Consider the following 16,655-nt stretch of genomic DNA (forward strand, 5'->3'; position numbering starts at 1 on the left):
TTGAACAAGGGGACAACATTCGCCTCCCTCCAATCCTCCGGTACCATTCCCGTGGACAACGAGGACGTAAAGATCCTAGCCAGAGGCTCAGCAATCTCTTCTCTCGCCTCGTGGAGCAGCCTGGGGAATATTCCGTCAGGCCCCGGGGACTTATCTGTCCTAATGTATTTTAACAACTCCAAGAGCTGCTCTCCCTTAATATCAACATGCCCCAGAACATCAACCTCACTCATATTGTCCTCACCATTATCAAGTTCCCTCTCATTGGTGAATACCGAAGAGAAGTATTCGTTGAGGACCTCGCTCACTTCCACAGCCTCCAGGCACATCTTCCCACCTTTATCTCTAATCGGTCCTACCTTCACTCCTGTCATCCTTTTTTTCTTTACATAATTGAAGAATGCCGTGGGGTTTTCCTTTACCCTACTCGCCAAGGCCTTCTCATGCCCCCTTCTTGCTCTTCTCAGCCCCTTCTTAAGCTCCTTTCTTGCTTCCCTATATTCCTCAATAGACCCATCTGATCCTTGCTTCCTAAACCTCACGTATGCTGCCTTCTTCCACCTGACTAGATTTTCCACCTCACTTGTTACCCATGGTTCCTTCACCCTACCATTCTTTATCTTCCTCACCGGGACAAATTTATCCCTAACATCCCGCAAGAGATCTCTAAACATCGACCACACGTCCATAGTACATTTCCCTGCAAAAACATCATCCCAATTCACCCCCACAAGTTCTAGCCTTATAGCCTCATAATTTGCCCTTCCCCAATTAAAAATTTTCCTGTGCTCTCTGATTCTATCCTTTTCCATGATAATGCTAAAGGCCAGGGAGCGGTGGTCACTGTCCCCCAGATGCTCACCCACTGAGAGATCTGTGACCTGACCGGGTTCATTACCTAGTACTGGATCTAGAAGAAAGTGATTTTAAACAGCACTAACAGTCTGCCTATTCATTTATACTGTGTGCCCAAGGAGTTGGGGCTGAACGGACCAAACTGAAATACTGAGTCACTATGACACAGGGAAGGCTTTCAGTCTTGGAGATAATGAAGCAGAGCATATTCATGTCATTGCGAATTTCTTTCTCTTATGCCTCAAAATCTGTCTCCAGTTAATGTTACTGAACCATAAAGAACCTGAAGGCACATTGCTGTGACTTGAGGAGCTGAGAAAGCTTCAACTTTGTTCCGTGAAGTGTAGCAGAAAGAGGGGAGGTTTGATAGAGGAGTATAGATTGGGTAGTAGATGGTTGGCGCTCGGCCTGGAGGCATGCGGCTAGCGGTGTGCTGCTGGGTCCATTGCTGTTCATCATCTGGATGGCAGTGTGGTCAACTGCATCAGCACGTTTGAAGATGACACCAAGATCGAGGGTGTAGTGGACAGCGAGGAAAGCTATCATAACCTGCAGGGGGAGCTTGACCAGCTGGAAAAATTGGTAGAAAAGTGGTAGATGGAATTTAATACAGACAAGTTTTGCACTTTGTTGACAAGTGCTGAGGAGTTGCACATTGTGAGGACAAACCAGGGTAGAACTTGCGCGGTGAGCAGTCGGGCACCAAGGAGTGTGGTGGAGCAGACTCGATGGGCCAACTTCTGCTCCTTTGTCTTATGGTCTTATGGAACAGAGGGATCCGGGAATACAGGTCCATCATTCCTTGAATGTGGTGTCACAGGTAGATTGGGTTGTAAAGGAATGATTTGGCACATTGGCCTTAATAAATCAAAGTGTTGAGTTGAGATTTGGACTATTGTGTGTGCAGTTTTGGTCGCCTACCTGCAAGAAAGATGTCAATAAAGTTGAAGGAATACAGAGAAAATTTACAAAGATGTTGCTGAGACTTGTGAACCTGAATTGTAGGGAATGTGTAAAGAGGTTAGGACTTTATCGCCTAAAGCACAGGACAATGAGGGGAGATTTGATAGGAGTGTACAAAGTTATGAGGGGTATAGAAAGGGTAAATACAAGCAGGCTTCTTCAGTGAGACCTCACCTGACTGAGACTAGAACTAAAGGTCATGGGTAAAGGGTGAAAGGTGAACTGCCTAAGGGGAGCACGAGGGTGAATTTACTCACTCAGAGTAGTGAAAGTATGCAACAAGCTGCTAGTGCAGATGGTGGATGTAGGGTCGATTTTAACATTTAAGAGAAATTTGGATCGTATATGATGGGAGGGATATAGAGTTTGGGTGCAGGTCGATGGGAATAAGCAGAATAATATTTCAGCACGGACTAGATGGATCTAAAGTCTCCACTGTGGATTTCCATGACTGTGACAAAAAGAGACGAGGTAAAGTTTTAAAGATGAGGCTGTTGAGGTTTAAGGATGGAATCCAGGTTTGTGACTGAGGCATCTGAAGGCCTGTCCAGCAGTGGTGGGATGATTCACATTGGAGCTTTCCAAAAGCTGCATTTGGATACCTGACTACATGCTAGCTTTTGTTTATAACCAGCTCATTATCTCTGTCCTCCTCGCTGACTTCCATCTGCATCTTGTGCTGTCCTCGATTTTTGATTGCAAGCAAGAGAAAATCTGTAGATGTTGGAAATCCTCAGGTTGGAGGAACAACACCTTATATTGCGTCTGGGTAGCCTCCAACCTGATGGCATGAACATCGACTTCTCTAACTTCTGGTAATGCCCCCTCCCCCAACATTCCCCATCCCCCTTTTCCTCTCTGACCTTATCTCCTTGTTTGCCCATCGCCTTCCCTTGATGCTCCTCCCCCCTTTTCTTTCTTCCATGTTCTTCTGTCTTTTCCAGTTGGATTCCACCTTCTCCAGCCCTGTATCTCTTTCACCAATCAACTTCCCAGCTCTACTTCACCTCACCGCGCCCCCCCCCCCCCCCCGGTTTCACCCATCACCTTGTGTTTCTCTCCCCACCCCCACCTTTTAACTCTACTCATCTTTTTTTCTCTGGTCCTGCCGAAGGGTTTCAGCCCAATGCGTTGAATGTGCTCTTTTCTATAGATGCTGCCTGGCCTGCTAAGTTCCTCCAGCATTTTGTGTGTTTTGCTCAACCTTTGATGCCGGAGCTTTAGTCTATTAAGAAAGGAACAGAGAGATTACCTTGTGTGGAGGAATTATGCTTCTATTTGTCGATAGACATTTGTCAAGTGTGCATGTGCAGGTTTGAGGTGGTACCGTAGCGAATGTAGACAGGAATGAGATGGAGACAGGCCCTCTGTTGTAAAAGTGAGAGGCATAACAGTCCAGAAAAGTTACTGAGGCCACCACTCCAGATTTGCTCAAAGTGGAAATGTGTTTCGTGCAAACCAGCTTCTGTGCTTACATTGTAACATTCTTTTCCCCAGGTTGCAGCTCTCCATAAGCGAATTGGAGACCTTGTGGAAGTGGCTGCCATGTGTGGAGTTAACATAATCTGCTTCCAGGAAGCTTGGAGTAAGTGACCACATCATTGGAAATGCCGTGTAACGTTACTGGCAAAGCCCGTACCTGGTTAGCCAGCACAACAACTCCTTCCCCACTTGCTTAACATTCAGCCTTATGCCCAAACGTGGATAGGAGGTGAATGTGGAAACCAGAAACCCTAGTAAAACCGATGTCCACGGGCATCAAAGGAAAAACTCTTCTCTGACTAGAATGAAACGTAGCAAAGTCATGACAATGTTATTATTGTCCACAGGACTTCACTACAGGAGTTCCACCAACTAGTGTCCTGAGCCCAAACCCTTAGAAACATAGAAAACCTACAGCACAATACAGGCCCTTTGGCCCACAATACTGTGCTGAACATGTACTTACTTAGAAATTACCTAGGGTTACCCATAGCCCTCAATATTTTTCTAAGCTCCTTGTTCCTATCCAGAAGTCTATTAAAAGACCCTATCGTATCCACCTCCACCACTGTCGCCGGCAGCCTATTCCACACACTCACCACTCTCTGCATAAAAAAATTTACCTCTGACATCCCCTGTGTACCTACTTCCAAGCACCTTAAAACTGTGCCCTCTCGTGCTAGCCATTTCAGCCCTGGGAAAATGCCTCTGACTATCCACATGATCAATGCCTCTCATCATCTTGTACACCTCTATCAGGTCACCCCTCATCGTCCGCTGTTCCAAGGAGAAAAGGCCGAGTTCACTCCACCTATTCTCATCCAGGCAACATTCTTGTAAATCCCCTCTACACCCTTTCTGTAGTTTCCATATTCTTCCTGTAGTGAGGTGACCAGAACTGAGCACAGTACTGACCAAGGTCCTATATAGCTGTAACATTACCTCTTGGCTGTTAAACTCAATCTCACAGTTGATGAAAGCCAATGCATATGCCTTCTTAACCACACAGTCAACCTGCGCTGCAGCTTTGAGTGTCCCAAGATCTCTCTGATCCTCCACACTGCCAAGAGTCTTACCATTAATACCATATTCTGCCATCATAGTTGACCTACCAAAATGAACCACCTCACACTTATCTGGGTTTAACTCCATCTGCCACTTCTCAGCCCAGTTTTGCATCCTATCAATGTCCCACTGTAACCTCTGAGCAGCCCTCTACACTATCCACAACACCCCTAACCTTTGTGTCATCAGCAAATTTAATAACCCATCCCTCCACTTCCTCATCCAGGTCGTTTATAAAAATCACGAAGAGTAGGAGTTCCAGGACAGATCCCTGAGGCACATCACTGGTCACTGACCTCCATGCAGAATATGACCCATCTACAACCACTCTTTGTCTTCTGTGGATAATCCAATTCTGGATCCACAAAGCAAGGTCCCCTTGGATCCCATGCCTCCTTACTTTCTCAATAAACCTTGCATGGGGTACCTTATCAAATGCCTTGCTGAAATCCATATACTGCTGTATTGTCTACAGCCTTCCTCAGTTACTTCCATCATGAGCTTTCCCTCCATTCAGAAGGCCATTAGTGGAGATGTTTATTGTTCTCGTCCATTTGTGTTGTCTCGTAACAAATCAGGCCAAGCAGTAGGATACAGACAATATTTAGGCTCGGGCAATTCATATTTGCACCAGAAAATTAACTTTTGTTTTTCTCTCTCCACAGATTCTTTCTGACCTGCTGAGTGTTTCCTACAGTTGTTTCAGATCTCCAGCATCTGCAGTGCTTTGGTTTTTAATTTTTGAAATTTTTGATTTCTAAATGACAATAAAAGAGGACTGAGTGTTCTCATAATCTAATCTAATCTAATTACTGTGGATACTCAGCAAATCAGGCAGTATCTGTAGAAGAAGAAACATCTGACATTTCACAGTCATGAATTTTGTTAGTCTTTCTACAAATGTTGCCCGAATTTATGAACGTTTCCATCATTTCCTGTTTTCATTTCTGCTGTTATATTCCTGCTATTTCACTGGGAGATGGTGTTGATTCAGTAATTGACTAAAGCTATTGATATCACCCACCCAATATAGGACCAGTATGTCTTCTCTTGCACTTCCAGGTGATGGGGCGAGGGGATCTGCAGCTCCTTTTCTTGGGAAAGCATTTCATTCACCTTGTGGATTTTTGAGCCGCTCCTATCGTTTCTAGCCTGGCATCAGTTCTGCAGCATTTTTGCAATACTCAGAAACCGTCGGCCATTGTACATTTAACTGAGCTTGTTATTCTGTTTGTCTCCCGCAAACCCAGCACTTGAAATGTTTGGTTGATTGTTCTAATTATCTTTGCAACCCATTCATAATCCTGCCTTTTGCAATAGCAGGTGGTTTAAAGGCGTGGGCAGCTGGATGATAAATATCTTCTTCTTGTCCATGTGTATCTTACTTATCACATCACTCTAAGATAAGTGTTTATTTTTTGATGCCTGTAACTTTGAAAGCTATTATTGCTTGTGGTGTTTCCAGAATTCGTACGTTCTCCCTTGTGACTGTATGGATTTTGTCTGAGTGCTCCGATTTCCTTTCACAGTCCAAGGATATACTGGCTAGTTGGTTACCTGGTCATTGTAAATTGTCCTATGATTCAGCTAGGGTTAAATAAGTGGGTTGCTGGGATTGCTTTGAGTTGGTGGACTGGGACGTGTTCAAGAACTCATCAGAGGATCTGAACAACTACACCACGGTTGTCATGGACTTTAGTAGTCCTCACAAAGTCATTCAGTCTTTCCCGATCAGAAGCCCTGGATGAACCAGATCACTGGCATTCAAGTCTGGCAATGAAGTAAGGTACAGGAGGTCCAGGTATGACCTCCGGAAAGCCATTCCATGTGCGATGTAGCAATTCTGTGCCAAGCCTGAATCACTGAAGGGCACTCGATAGCTGTGACAGGGCTTGCATACATACCGTCACCTCCTACAAACTGAAATAGGTGACAACAAGGCTTTGCTCCCGGATGAGTTTTGACCATCAAAACATGGAGGAACCCTCATGAATTCCCACAGCCCCCAACGACCCTGTAATTTCAGTCTCTGAGGTTGACGTGAGAGCATCGTACGGAAGGGTGAACCCACAGAAACAATAGACAATAGGTGCAGGAGTAGGCCATTTGGCCCTTCGAGCCAGCACCACCATTCACTGTGTTCATGGCTGATCATCCACAATCAGTACCCTTTTCCTGCCTTCTCCCCATATCCCTTCACTCCGCTATCTTTAAGAGCTCTATCTAACTCTTTCTTGAAAGAATCCAGAGAATTGACCTCCACTGCCTTCTGAGGCAGAGCATTCCAGAGAACCACAACCCTCTCTGTGAAAAAGTTTTTCCTCAACTCCGTTCTAAATTGTCTACCCCTTATTAAACTGTGGCCTCTGGTTCTGGACTCCCCCAACATGTTTCCTGCCTCTAGTGTGTCCAATCCCTTAATAATCTTATGTGTTTCAATCAGGTCCCCTCTCATCCTTCTAAATTCCAGTGTATACGACCCCAGTCGCTCCAATCTTTCAACATATGACAGTCCTGCCATCCCGGGAATTAACCTCGTGAACCTACGCTGCACTCCCTCAATAGCTAGAATGTCCTTCCTCAAATTTGGAGATGAAAACTGTACAGAATATTCCAGGCGTGGTCTCACCAGGGCCCTGTACAACTGCAGAAGGACCTCTTTGCTCCTATACTCAATTCCCCTTGTTATGAAGGCCAGCATGCCATTAGCTTTCCTCACTGCCTGCTGTACCTGCATGCTTACTTTCAGTGACTGATGAACAAGGACACCTAGATCTCGTTGTACTTCCCCTTTTCCTAACTTGACACCATTCAGATAGTAATCTGCCTTCCTGTTCTTGCTATCAAAGTGGATAACCTCACATTTATCTACATTAAAGTGCATCTGCCATGCATCTGCCTACTCACCCAACCTGTCCAAACCATCCGGCCCAGATGAGGTAAGTGGCTCAGTATTAAGACCTGTGCTGGAGTGTTCACCAATAACTTTAACCTGTCATTTCGGCAGTCTGAGGTACCCTCCTGCTTCAAGCAGGCTTCAATTATACCGGTGCCTAAGAAGATTATGGTAACCTGCCTCAATTACTATTGCCAGTAGCACTTGTGTCCACTGTGATGAAATATTTCGAGAGGTTGGTGATGAAACATATCAAATCTTGCCTGGGAAACTACTTGGATCCACTGCAATTTGCCTACGGTCACAACAGGTCAACAGCAGGTGCCATTTAATTGGCTGCTCACTCATCGCTGGAACATCTGGCCAATGAAGAGGTATATAGCACGTGTTTGGGCTGAAACATTGACTGTACTTTTTTCCATAGATGCTGTCTGGCCTGCTGACTTCCTCCAGCATTTTGTGTGTGTTGCTCAGATTTCCAGCATCTCCAGATTTTCTCTTGTTTGTGTACTGAAAATGCATATGTCAGGATGCTCTTCACTGACTCAAGCTTGGCATTCAGTACTATTACCCCTCAAAACTAATCAATGAGCTTCAAGACATTGGCCTCAGTACTTCCTTGTGTGATTGGATCCTCGATTTCCTCACTTGCAGACCCCAGTCAGTTCAGATTGGCAACAGCATCTTCTCCACAATCTCCATTAGCACAGGTGCGCATCAAGGCTATGTGCTTAGCCCAGTGTTTTACTTGCTTTATACTGATGTCTGTGAGGCTAAGCACAACTCCAATGCTATATTGAAGTTTGCTGATAACGTCACTGTAAAGGAGGGAGATTGAAAATCTGGCTGAGTGGTGCCACAGCAACAACTTGTTACTTAATGTCAGTGAGACCAAGGAGCTGATTATTGACTTCAAGGGGAGGAAAACAGATACTGTAAGCCAGTGGTCCCCAACCACCGGGCCACGAGCATGTGCCACCGGGCCATAAGGAAACGGTATAATTTGGCGATATGAACCGATATGAGTCAGCTGCACCTTTCCTCATTCCCTGTCACGCCCACTGCTGAACTTGAACGCACGCGAGGTCCGCAAGAATATTGTCAATAATACACGGGTCCGCGGTGCGCAGAAGGTTGGGGACCCCTACCACAAGCCAGTCATCATCGGGGATCAGTTACAGAGAGGACCAGCAACTTTAAATTCCTGGGTGTTATTTCAGAGGATCTACCCTGGGTCCAGCACGTAAGTGCGACTATGGAGAAATCCCGACAGCACCTTTACTTTCTTCGAAGCTTGCGAAGATTCAGCATGACATCTTAAACTTTGAAAAACTTCTGTGGGTGCGCGGTAGAGAGTATATCGACAGGTTACACCACAGTCTGGTATGGGAACAGTAAAGCCCTTGAATGGAAAAGCCTACAAAATGTCGTGAATACAGCCCAGCCCATCACAAGTAAAGCCCTTCCCGACATTGAGCACATCTAAGTGGAGCACTGTTGAAGGAAAGCAGCATCCATCATCAAAGACCCCCACCACCCAGGCCATGTTCTCTTCTCACTGCTACGATCAGGAAGGTGGTGAAGGAGCCTCAGCACCAGATTCAGAAACAGTTATTACCCCTCAACCATCAGGCTCTTCAACGAGAGGGGATATCTTCACTCAACTTCACGTACCCCAGTACTGAACCGTTCCCACAGCCTATGGGCTCTCTTTCATCTCATGTTCTCGATATTTATTGTTCATTTGTTTTTTTTTGTATTTGCAGTTTGTTGTCATTGTTTGTTTGTGTGTCCCATTGGGTATGGGCTATTATGTTTCTTGTAATTACTATGAATGCCGCAAAAAAAAACAGATCTCCCCATTTGTATATGATGACACGTATGTACTTTGATACTAAGTTTACTTTGAACTTTGAGCTTACTTTATTGTCCATTCCCTATTGCCCCTGAACCCATCTGGAGTTGCAAAAGAAAGGCAGGAGAATGGGGTTGAGAGGGAAGAAGGAATCATCCGTGATCGAATGGCAGAACAAACTCAACAGGCTGAATGACCTCATCCCAATAACTTGTGCGCATTTCAGATGGAATGGACAATGCATTCCATTCATCAGTCACTCGTGGCTTTGTTTAGCAGCTCTCTAGTTACGGATTGTAACTGAGACTGGCTTGTTTGTAAGATTCTGCTTTTAATCTAAAATCACCAGCTGTTGTTGGAGTGAAACTTGTGTCTCTGTATCGTTGTTCAGGAACTCTGATTATACTGGTTTGATGACATTTTCACTATCCCACTGTCCCACAGGTAGATTGGAGGCATTTTTTTGCTTGTGACAACCAGATTCAAAGATGAAATAACCAGATCAGGTGGCACAACACTTCAAAGAAGTTGTTTCTTTTAAATGTATTTATTTTTACATTCCATTTCCCACAAGGGTGCTGGCCTGTGCTAAGGCTGAGAACTGGAGCACATCAAATCGATTCTTAAATTTAAACTTCCCTTGGGTGCTGACAAAGTACTGTATGGTTGCATGTGCTGCCTTTTTTTAATGGGTTATTAATCTGTCCTACAATTACTGAACAAGATATTGCAATGTTTCCTGCAGCAGAACAAGTTGCCAGAAATGCCAAGGTGCAAGTTTTCCATTACCTTGCTGAGTGTACTCAGTGTACACTGCTTTGAAATGTGCTGTAAGTAGCTATTGGGTGGCTGTGTCGTCATGTGTACACTTGGGAGGTAATGGTTGGCTGAGCTCATTCTGTTCCTTTCCCCGTCCATTTTGGTTGCTGCCACTTGGAGTGTGACTTGGAAACACAAAATACTCTGCAGATGCTGGGGTCAAAGCAACCCTGCTCTACTGCCATGATGAGGCTAAACTCAGGTTGGAGGAGCAACACCTCATATACCGTCTAGATAGTCTCCAGCCCCTTGGTATGAACATAGAATTCTCCAACTTCCGGTAATTCCCTCCCCCTCCCTTCCCCTATCCCTATGTCACTCTGCCCCCTCCCCCAGCTGCCTATCACCTCCCTCATGGTTCCGTCTCCTTCTACTACCCATTGTGTTTTCCCCTATTCCTTCTTCACCTTTCCTGCCTATCCCCTCCCTGCTTCCCCTCCCCCACCCCTTGATCTTTCCCCTTACTGGTTTTTCACCTGGAACCTACCAGCCTTGTCCTTCCCACCCTCCCCCCACCTTCTTTATAGGGTCTCTGCCCCCTCCCTCTTCAGTCCTGATGAAGGGTTCCGGCCCGAAACGTTGACCGATCGTTTCCACGGATGCTGCCTGACCTGCTGAGTTCCTGCAGCGAGTTAGGAGTGTGACTTGGGGCAGGTGTGACCAGAGATCCAAAGTGACAGCTGGGGAAATGGGCAGAGACCCTCTCGGTTTGTGTTGGGCTTCTCAATTGATTTCAGTGAGGTTGGCCACCCTGATACTCTCATTTGGTTGTACTTGAAGATCAGAATGCTCCTATTTTTGTACTGGCACCGAAGCCAACTCCTTCAAAGGCAAGGTTCACAAATGCTTGCTGAGGTGAGGAACTTATAACATAGAGTAGCATTTGGTCCCATCGAGTCTGCTCTGCCATTCCATCATGTCTGATTTACTGTATTACCCTTCTGAACCCCATTCTCCTGTCTTCCTCCTGTAATCTTTGACGCCCTTATTAATCAAAACCTATCAACCTCTGCTTTAAAGATACCCAATGACTTGGCCTCCACGGGCCAATTAACTCTTTAGATTCTCCACCCTCTGATGAAGAAATGTCTTCCTTATCTCTTGTAAAGGGGCATCCTTGTATTCTGAGTCCTTCTGGTCCTAGACTCTCCCAGTATTGGAAAGGTCTTCTCCATGTCTTCTCTATCCAGGCCTTTCAGTCTGATAACGGTAGGATAGAAGCCGTCCTTAAGTCTGGTGACACATTTTCTCAAGCTTCTGTATCTTCTGCCCAGTGGGAGGGGAGAAAATAAAAACCCACCCTCGTGGGGGGTGTTGGCTGCTTTGCCGAGACAGTGAGAGGTGTAGAGAGTCGATGGAGGGGGGGCTGGTTTCTGTGATATGAGTGGAATTGTGAGCCAGCTTCCGGTACTGCTCCAGAGCGGCCCTTGCACTCTTCCCAAGAATGTGTGTGACGGAGGCCAGCTTTGCATTCACTGGCTTTCCTTCTGAGTCTCGACTCACTGAAATCCCCAGGAACACACCAACTCTTGTTTCTGAGCGTACCTGGGAATGGTGTTCTGTTTCAGTGCTAGAGCTCAACACAGTGTTTTCTTTTGTAGCTATGCCCTTTGCGTTTTGCACCAGAGAGAAGATGCCATGGACAGAGTTCGCTGAATCTGCAGAGGAAGGGCCAACAACTAGGTTTTGTCAGGAGGTGAGTCATCATCTGAACCAGATTACCAGTGGGTCAGCGAGTGAATTTATCAGCTTTTTATGGTAAATAGTGTGTCTACAAGCAGATTAAAGGTTATGTATCCTGTTACGAGTGACTTGGCTGCTAACCCCACTAAGCCTTTTCACCATCTATAATTACTGGGAGTGTGAGGGAAGCCATTCCACTTACTTGGGTGAGTGTTGTTACAATATCACACAGCCTTGCACAATTCAGAGCCGAGCAGCTCTGGGATAAGCAACCCTTAAATTTCCCTGAATGTTCATTCTCTCCACCACTAGTGTAAGGTGGCTGCAGGGTGACCCACTTACACTGCAATTTCTCACTCCGTTTACACCGCTTCCACCATGGGTTATGAGGGCAGCAGATTCAGGGGCACGTCATCACCTGGAGGTTCCCCTCTGTTGTAGCCCAGTGCAAAGGCATAAAATTACTATGAATTAGTGCAGAAAAAGTGGATATTGAGGTTCATCGTTCATAGTTCAGAAAACTGATGAAGTGGGAGAACCTGTTCTTGAATCATTGAATGTGGGTCTTCCAGCTCCTGTAATTCCTCCCTAATGGTAGTAACGAGAAGATTGCATGTCATGGATGGGGAGAGTCCTTCATGATGGGCACTGCCTCCTGAAGATTCCTCGATGATTGGGCTGATTGAACTTACAAATCTCTGCCGCCTCTTGTCATCATGTGCATTAAAATCTCTGTAACGCAGCTAGTCGGAGTGCTGTCCACTGTGGGTGACATAGCTTGCACGCTCAGCTCTGGACTCTGCAAGCAGTATCTCTACTCTGAGTGTCTTGCGAAGGAAGTCCCAGGAACGACAGAGCAAAGGATTCATGGTTCAATCTCCACATAGCCTTTGGTGGGTTAGGTAGGAGACTAACTCTCTTTCCAGTTAAGGCGTGAAATTTGTTGTTTTCCAGCAGCAGTACAGTTCAATACATAAAATACACTATAATTAGCGCAGTATGTACGATGTGACATAGTATGTCAGAATGCTCTCAATTGTGCCCCTACAGAAAGTTCTTAGGATTTGGGGACTCATTCTTCAACTATCTGCAATGAAAGAGGCACTGTTGTGCCTTTTTCACAACACAGCCGGTAAGTGAATGCTCTCCAAGGTACATCTTGCGGCAGAAATTTGTGAGAATCTTTGGTCACTTACCAGCTCTCCTGAAAATATGTTGGGCCCAGGGTAGATCTACAGAGATGTTGACACTCAGGAACTTGAAACCACAGCCCCCCCCCCACCCCAGGTTTGTGTCCTAAGCCTCCACCTTTACCCGCTGCAAACCCATGACTGTGTCGCCACCCACAGCTCCAATCTGATAATTAAATTTGCAGACGAGACTACATTGATTGGCCTTATCTCAAATGATAACAAGGCAGCCTACAGGGAAGAAGACATCTCTCTGACACAGTGGTGTCAAGAAAACAACCTTTCCCTCAATGTCGCAAAAACAAAGGAGCTAGTTGTGGACTACAGGAGGAATGGAGACGGGCTAACCCCTATTGACATCAGTGGATCCGGGGTTGAGAGGGTGAACAGCTTTACAAACCTCTGCAGCCTCAGCATACATATCACCGAGGATCTCGTGGTTTGTACATACCGGCTGTGTTGTGAAAAAGGCACAACAGTGCCTCTTTCATTGCAGATAGTTGAAGAATGAGTCCCCAGATCCTAAGAACTTTCTGCAGGGGCACAATTGAGAGCATTCTGACTGCCTGTATAGCTGCCTGGTACGGGAACTCCTCTTCCCCTAATCACAGGACTCTGCAGAGAGTGATGTGGACAGCCTAGCGCATCTGTAGATGTGAACTTCCCACTATTCAGGACATTTGCGGTGACAGGTATGTAAAAAGGGCCCAGAGGATCATTGGGGACCTGAGTCACCCCAACCACAAACTGTTCCAGCTGCTACCATCCGGGAAACAGTACCACAGTATAAAAGCCAGGACCAACAGGCTCCGGGACAGCTTCTTCCACCAGGCCATCAGACTGATTAATTCATGCTGGCACAATCAGTTCCGTGGTCTTATTGACATTGGGTCTGTGGCGTTTGCATGTTCTCCCAGTGACTCTGGTTTCCCTTGTTTGATCTGGTTTCCTTCCATGTCCCAAGGATATGTTGGTTGTCACATTGCATTCTATACTCATAAGTTCACTAGTGTAGGTGTGTGACAGGGAAATTATGACGAATTGTTATAGTTGAGAAAGTGCAGTCATTAAGTCTCTCTTTCCTGTCGTATCACGTCCCTGGAGTTTCCTGTTTCTGCATGCTGATATTTAAAGCTGAATGTGGACCACCTTCTGTCGTACACTGCAACTGCTTCCTGGTGGCCAAGTTAATTCTTCAGTAAGCATCACACTTACTCGCCTTTGCACCCAGAACATTTTGTGAGCTTTGCTCTGTGAATATCAGCCCAAAAAGATTCATGAGCTACAGCATGTTGAGAATGTCTTTTTTTTAATCCAATCAAATGTGAGTCCTTTTAAAAATATATCTAAACTATAAGGAGCATGTAATGCCTTGTTAAGATTTTACTGCTAAGCATTTACTGATAATGCTGTGGAATATTTGATTTAATAGTTTTCTGTAGAAGCAGTGTGCTCCACTGGTTGTGTTTGGGTTTCAGTTAAAGATAAGGGGTTGTGATGCTCAGCTTAGGAATGTTAGGTCAGCCAATCAGGTTGGTGGAGATGGGAGAAGCTTCTAGAGAAAGCTCGGTGGAGAGGTTTTGTGATGGACATTGAAGGGGTTGAGGCCCTTTTTCAGTGGGAGATGGAGAGAGAAGATCGAGAGAACCGGTAGTAGGATTCGGTCCAACTGGATTGTGCGATTCGATGGAGTCCAAGGTGGAAAGTTCTGTCGGTGTTTGGGGAATAGAAGTTGGTGCTGTGAGTACATGGACACCTCCAGCTTTCGGAAGATCTGAGCTCCACCTTTGTGTACACTTGACTGTTTCAATTATAATTGTCTCTTTTATTTTTTCCTTTTTCCTTTTCTGCTTTAATAACTTTGAATAAGTGACATTGATAACTATACCTCTTGTAATTGTATGCAGTGTATGATCTGTTATTTCTTGTCGAGGGGTAATTGCAAATGGGTAGCATTTACACAGTGTCCTGCTTTCCCATCTGGTGGGACCCAAGTCATATCGACCCTAGACGTATGGAGTTCGAGAAAGGTGGTTTTCTCACTGCTGAGCCCATTGGCTTATTCGTGAGGGGCTAACTAGCCATGTTTCTAGAGACGCTTGGTAATACGTGATCTGATTTGCTAATTTGTGTATTTGCTGTAAAAATTTATGAAGTGGGCTGTGAAGTGGTTGTGAGTTTAAGCCTGTGTTTAATCGTGCCCGGGAAAGGATTAGATACTTGATTATAGGCGCTGCAGAAATTGAATTTTGGGCGATTCAAAGGGATTACCCACAATAAACGCTTGTGTTTTGAGTGTGTTGGATATCCGCAGTCCAGTTGTTGATCAGGGTTTTAAGTACCGTTAAGGTATTAGGGTAAGTTACTGTGTTTTGATCAGTTGGCTGGTAAAGATGTTGTGTTAGTCCAGACTAGCAAGTACATGACAGAAGTAAATCTGCCTGGTACGACTGGGGCACCTGGAGAAGCGGGGCCATGGGCTGTCCATACTTCTCGAGTGTAGCCGAGGGTGAAGAATTTGGAGACAAATTTCCCACAGCTGAGGGTGGGCGGAGACTTTGAAGACAAGTTGTTCTCGTTTCTGCAGAAGGAGAGGAAGGATGATATGGAAGGTCTAGTGGGTCCTTCAGTGGGTGATGGAAATTCTGAGTTGGTATCGGCAATTACGTCCCTGGTGGATTATTGGCAAAGTGCCCCGGCAGAGAGTCCAAGTTATCAGAGGCTGAGAATGTTCTGGGGAGTGAAGCCCACCCCCCGAGGGGGAGGGGGAATGTGAGACTTGGGCAGAATGAACACCTCAGTTACTGGGTGAGTGGCTGTGCTCAGATAGTATGAAAAGACAGCGGCGGGTAGAGAGTCTAAGGCTGCTGAGGTGGTGGGGTCCTTAAAGGCAGAGAACTCATTGGTTACATCTGTGGACTGCATGGAAGCACTGGAAAGTGTTTTTGGCACGACAGGAAGCTCAGCGGAGCGTATGACATGGTTTAGGCGCCTGTTTCAGGCGGAAGGGGAAAAACTTTCTGCCTACATTTTTCCACTGGAGACACGGCTGCTTTGCTTGCGCTGTAAAGGGGCCATTCAGCTGGCTGATGTGAATCAATTAAGGATGGATCAAGTGGCAAAGGGCGCACAGTCACATGACATGATTGCTTTAAGCCTCCCAATGTCTCGTAAGTTGCATCCTCCTCCCTCGTTTGTCAAGCTGATCAGGGAAGCCAGAGAGGAGGAAAACACGATGGAGGAGCGAAAGGCCTCCGTCAGTAAGGCACAGTCCTCGGCAGTAGCCCCTGTTGCTGGAGCGACCCCTGATGTCACACAGGCAGGGGTTTTGCAGGATGCAGTGAAAGATTTGAAAGCTCAGTTGAGATTGGCTGGTGCTGGCACCAAGCACGACAAAGCCGATAGGGAGCCGGACCCATTGATGGGATGCACTAAGCAGAGGGCTGCTACTGAGCGGGGTCCCTTGACCAGGGAGCGACTGGTATTTTCTGTTACAACTGTGGTAGGGATGGACATTCCAAGTAGGAATATGAAGGATGGGAAAACCTTTGGAAACCAACACTTACCTAAACAGAAGGGGAAGTCGGGACCCCTCGGAGAGACCCAGTGAGGGAATGGCCTGGCGACTCAGGAGAAGCACACTTCAATCAGTGTGACAAGGGGCACGCCCAAGTACAAAACCCTATTCCTGAAGGCTTAGCAGGGCCAAGCTCTGGTGTATCCGTACAGATTGAGGTATTTATACAGATGAATTGAACACACTGATGAGGGAGAGGGAGAAGTGGAGAGTCCGTCATCATGCCGACGCTGGCCCCCTAGGCCTGAGTCGACCTAGTAGTAGTAGTAG

At 46.1% G+C, this 16,655-nt stretch overlaps 1 protein-coding gene across 2 annotated transcripts in view; it reads left to right on the forward strand.

Annotated features, from left to right (window-relative positions):
* The window catches only part of upb1 (ureidopropionase, beta), a 187,753-nt gene that overhangs the window by 40,671 nt on the left and 130,427 nt on the right, over positions 1-16,655 (forward strand). For both annotated transcript variants that reach the window (XM_072242792.1, XM_072242793.1), the window contains exons 3-4: positions 3,316-3,403; positions 11,537-11,631. In XM_072242792.1, coding sequence (XP_072098893.1) covers positions 3,316-3,403; positions 11,537-11,631 — 183 coding nt within the window. The remainder of the gene's footprint in view (positions 1-3,315; positions 3,404-11,536; positions 11,632-16,655) is intronic.

Source organism: Mobula birostris, chromosome 25, assembly GCF_030028105.1.
Source record: "Mobula birostris isolate sMobBir1 chromosome 25, sMobBir1.hap1, whole genome shotgun sequence".
NCBI classification, from domain to species: Eukaryota; Metazoa; Chordata; class Chondrichthyes; order Myliobatiformes; family Myliobatidae; genus Mobula; species Mobula birostris.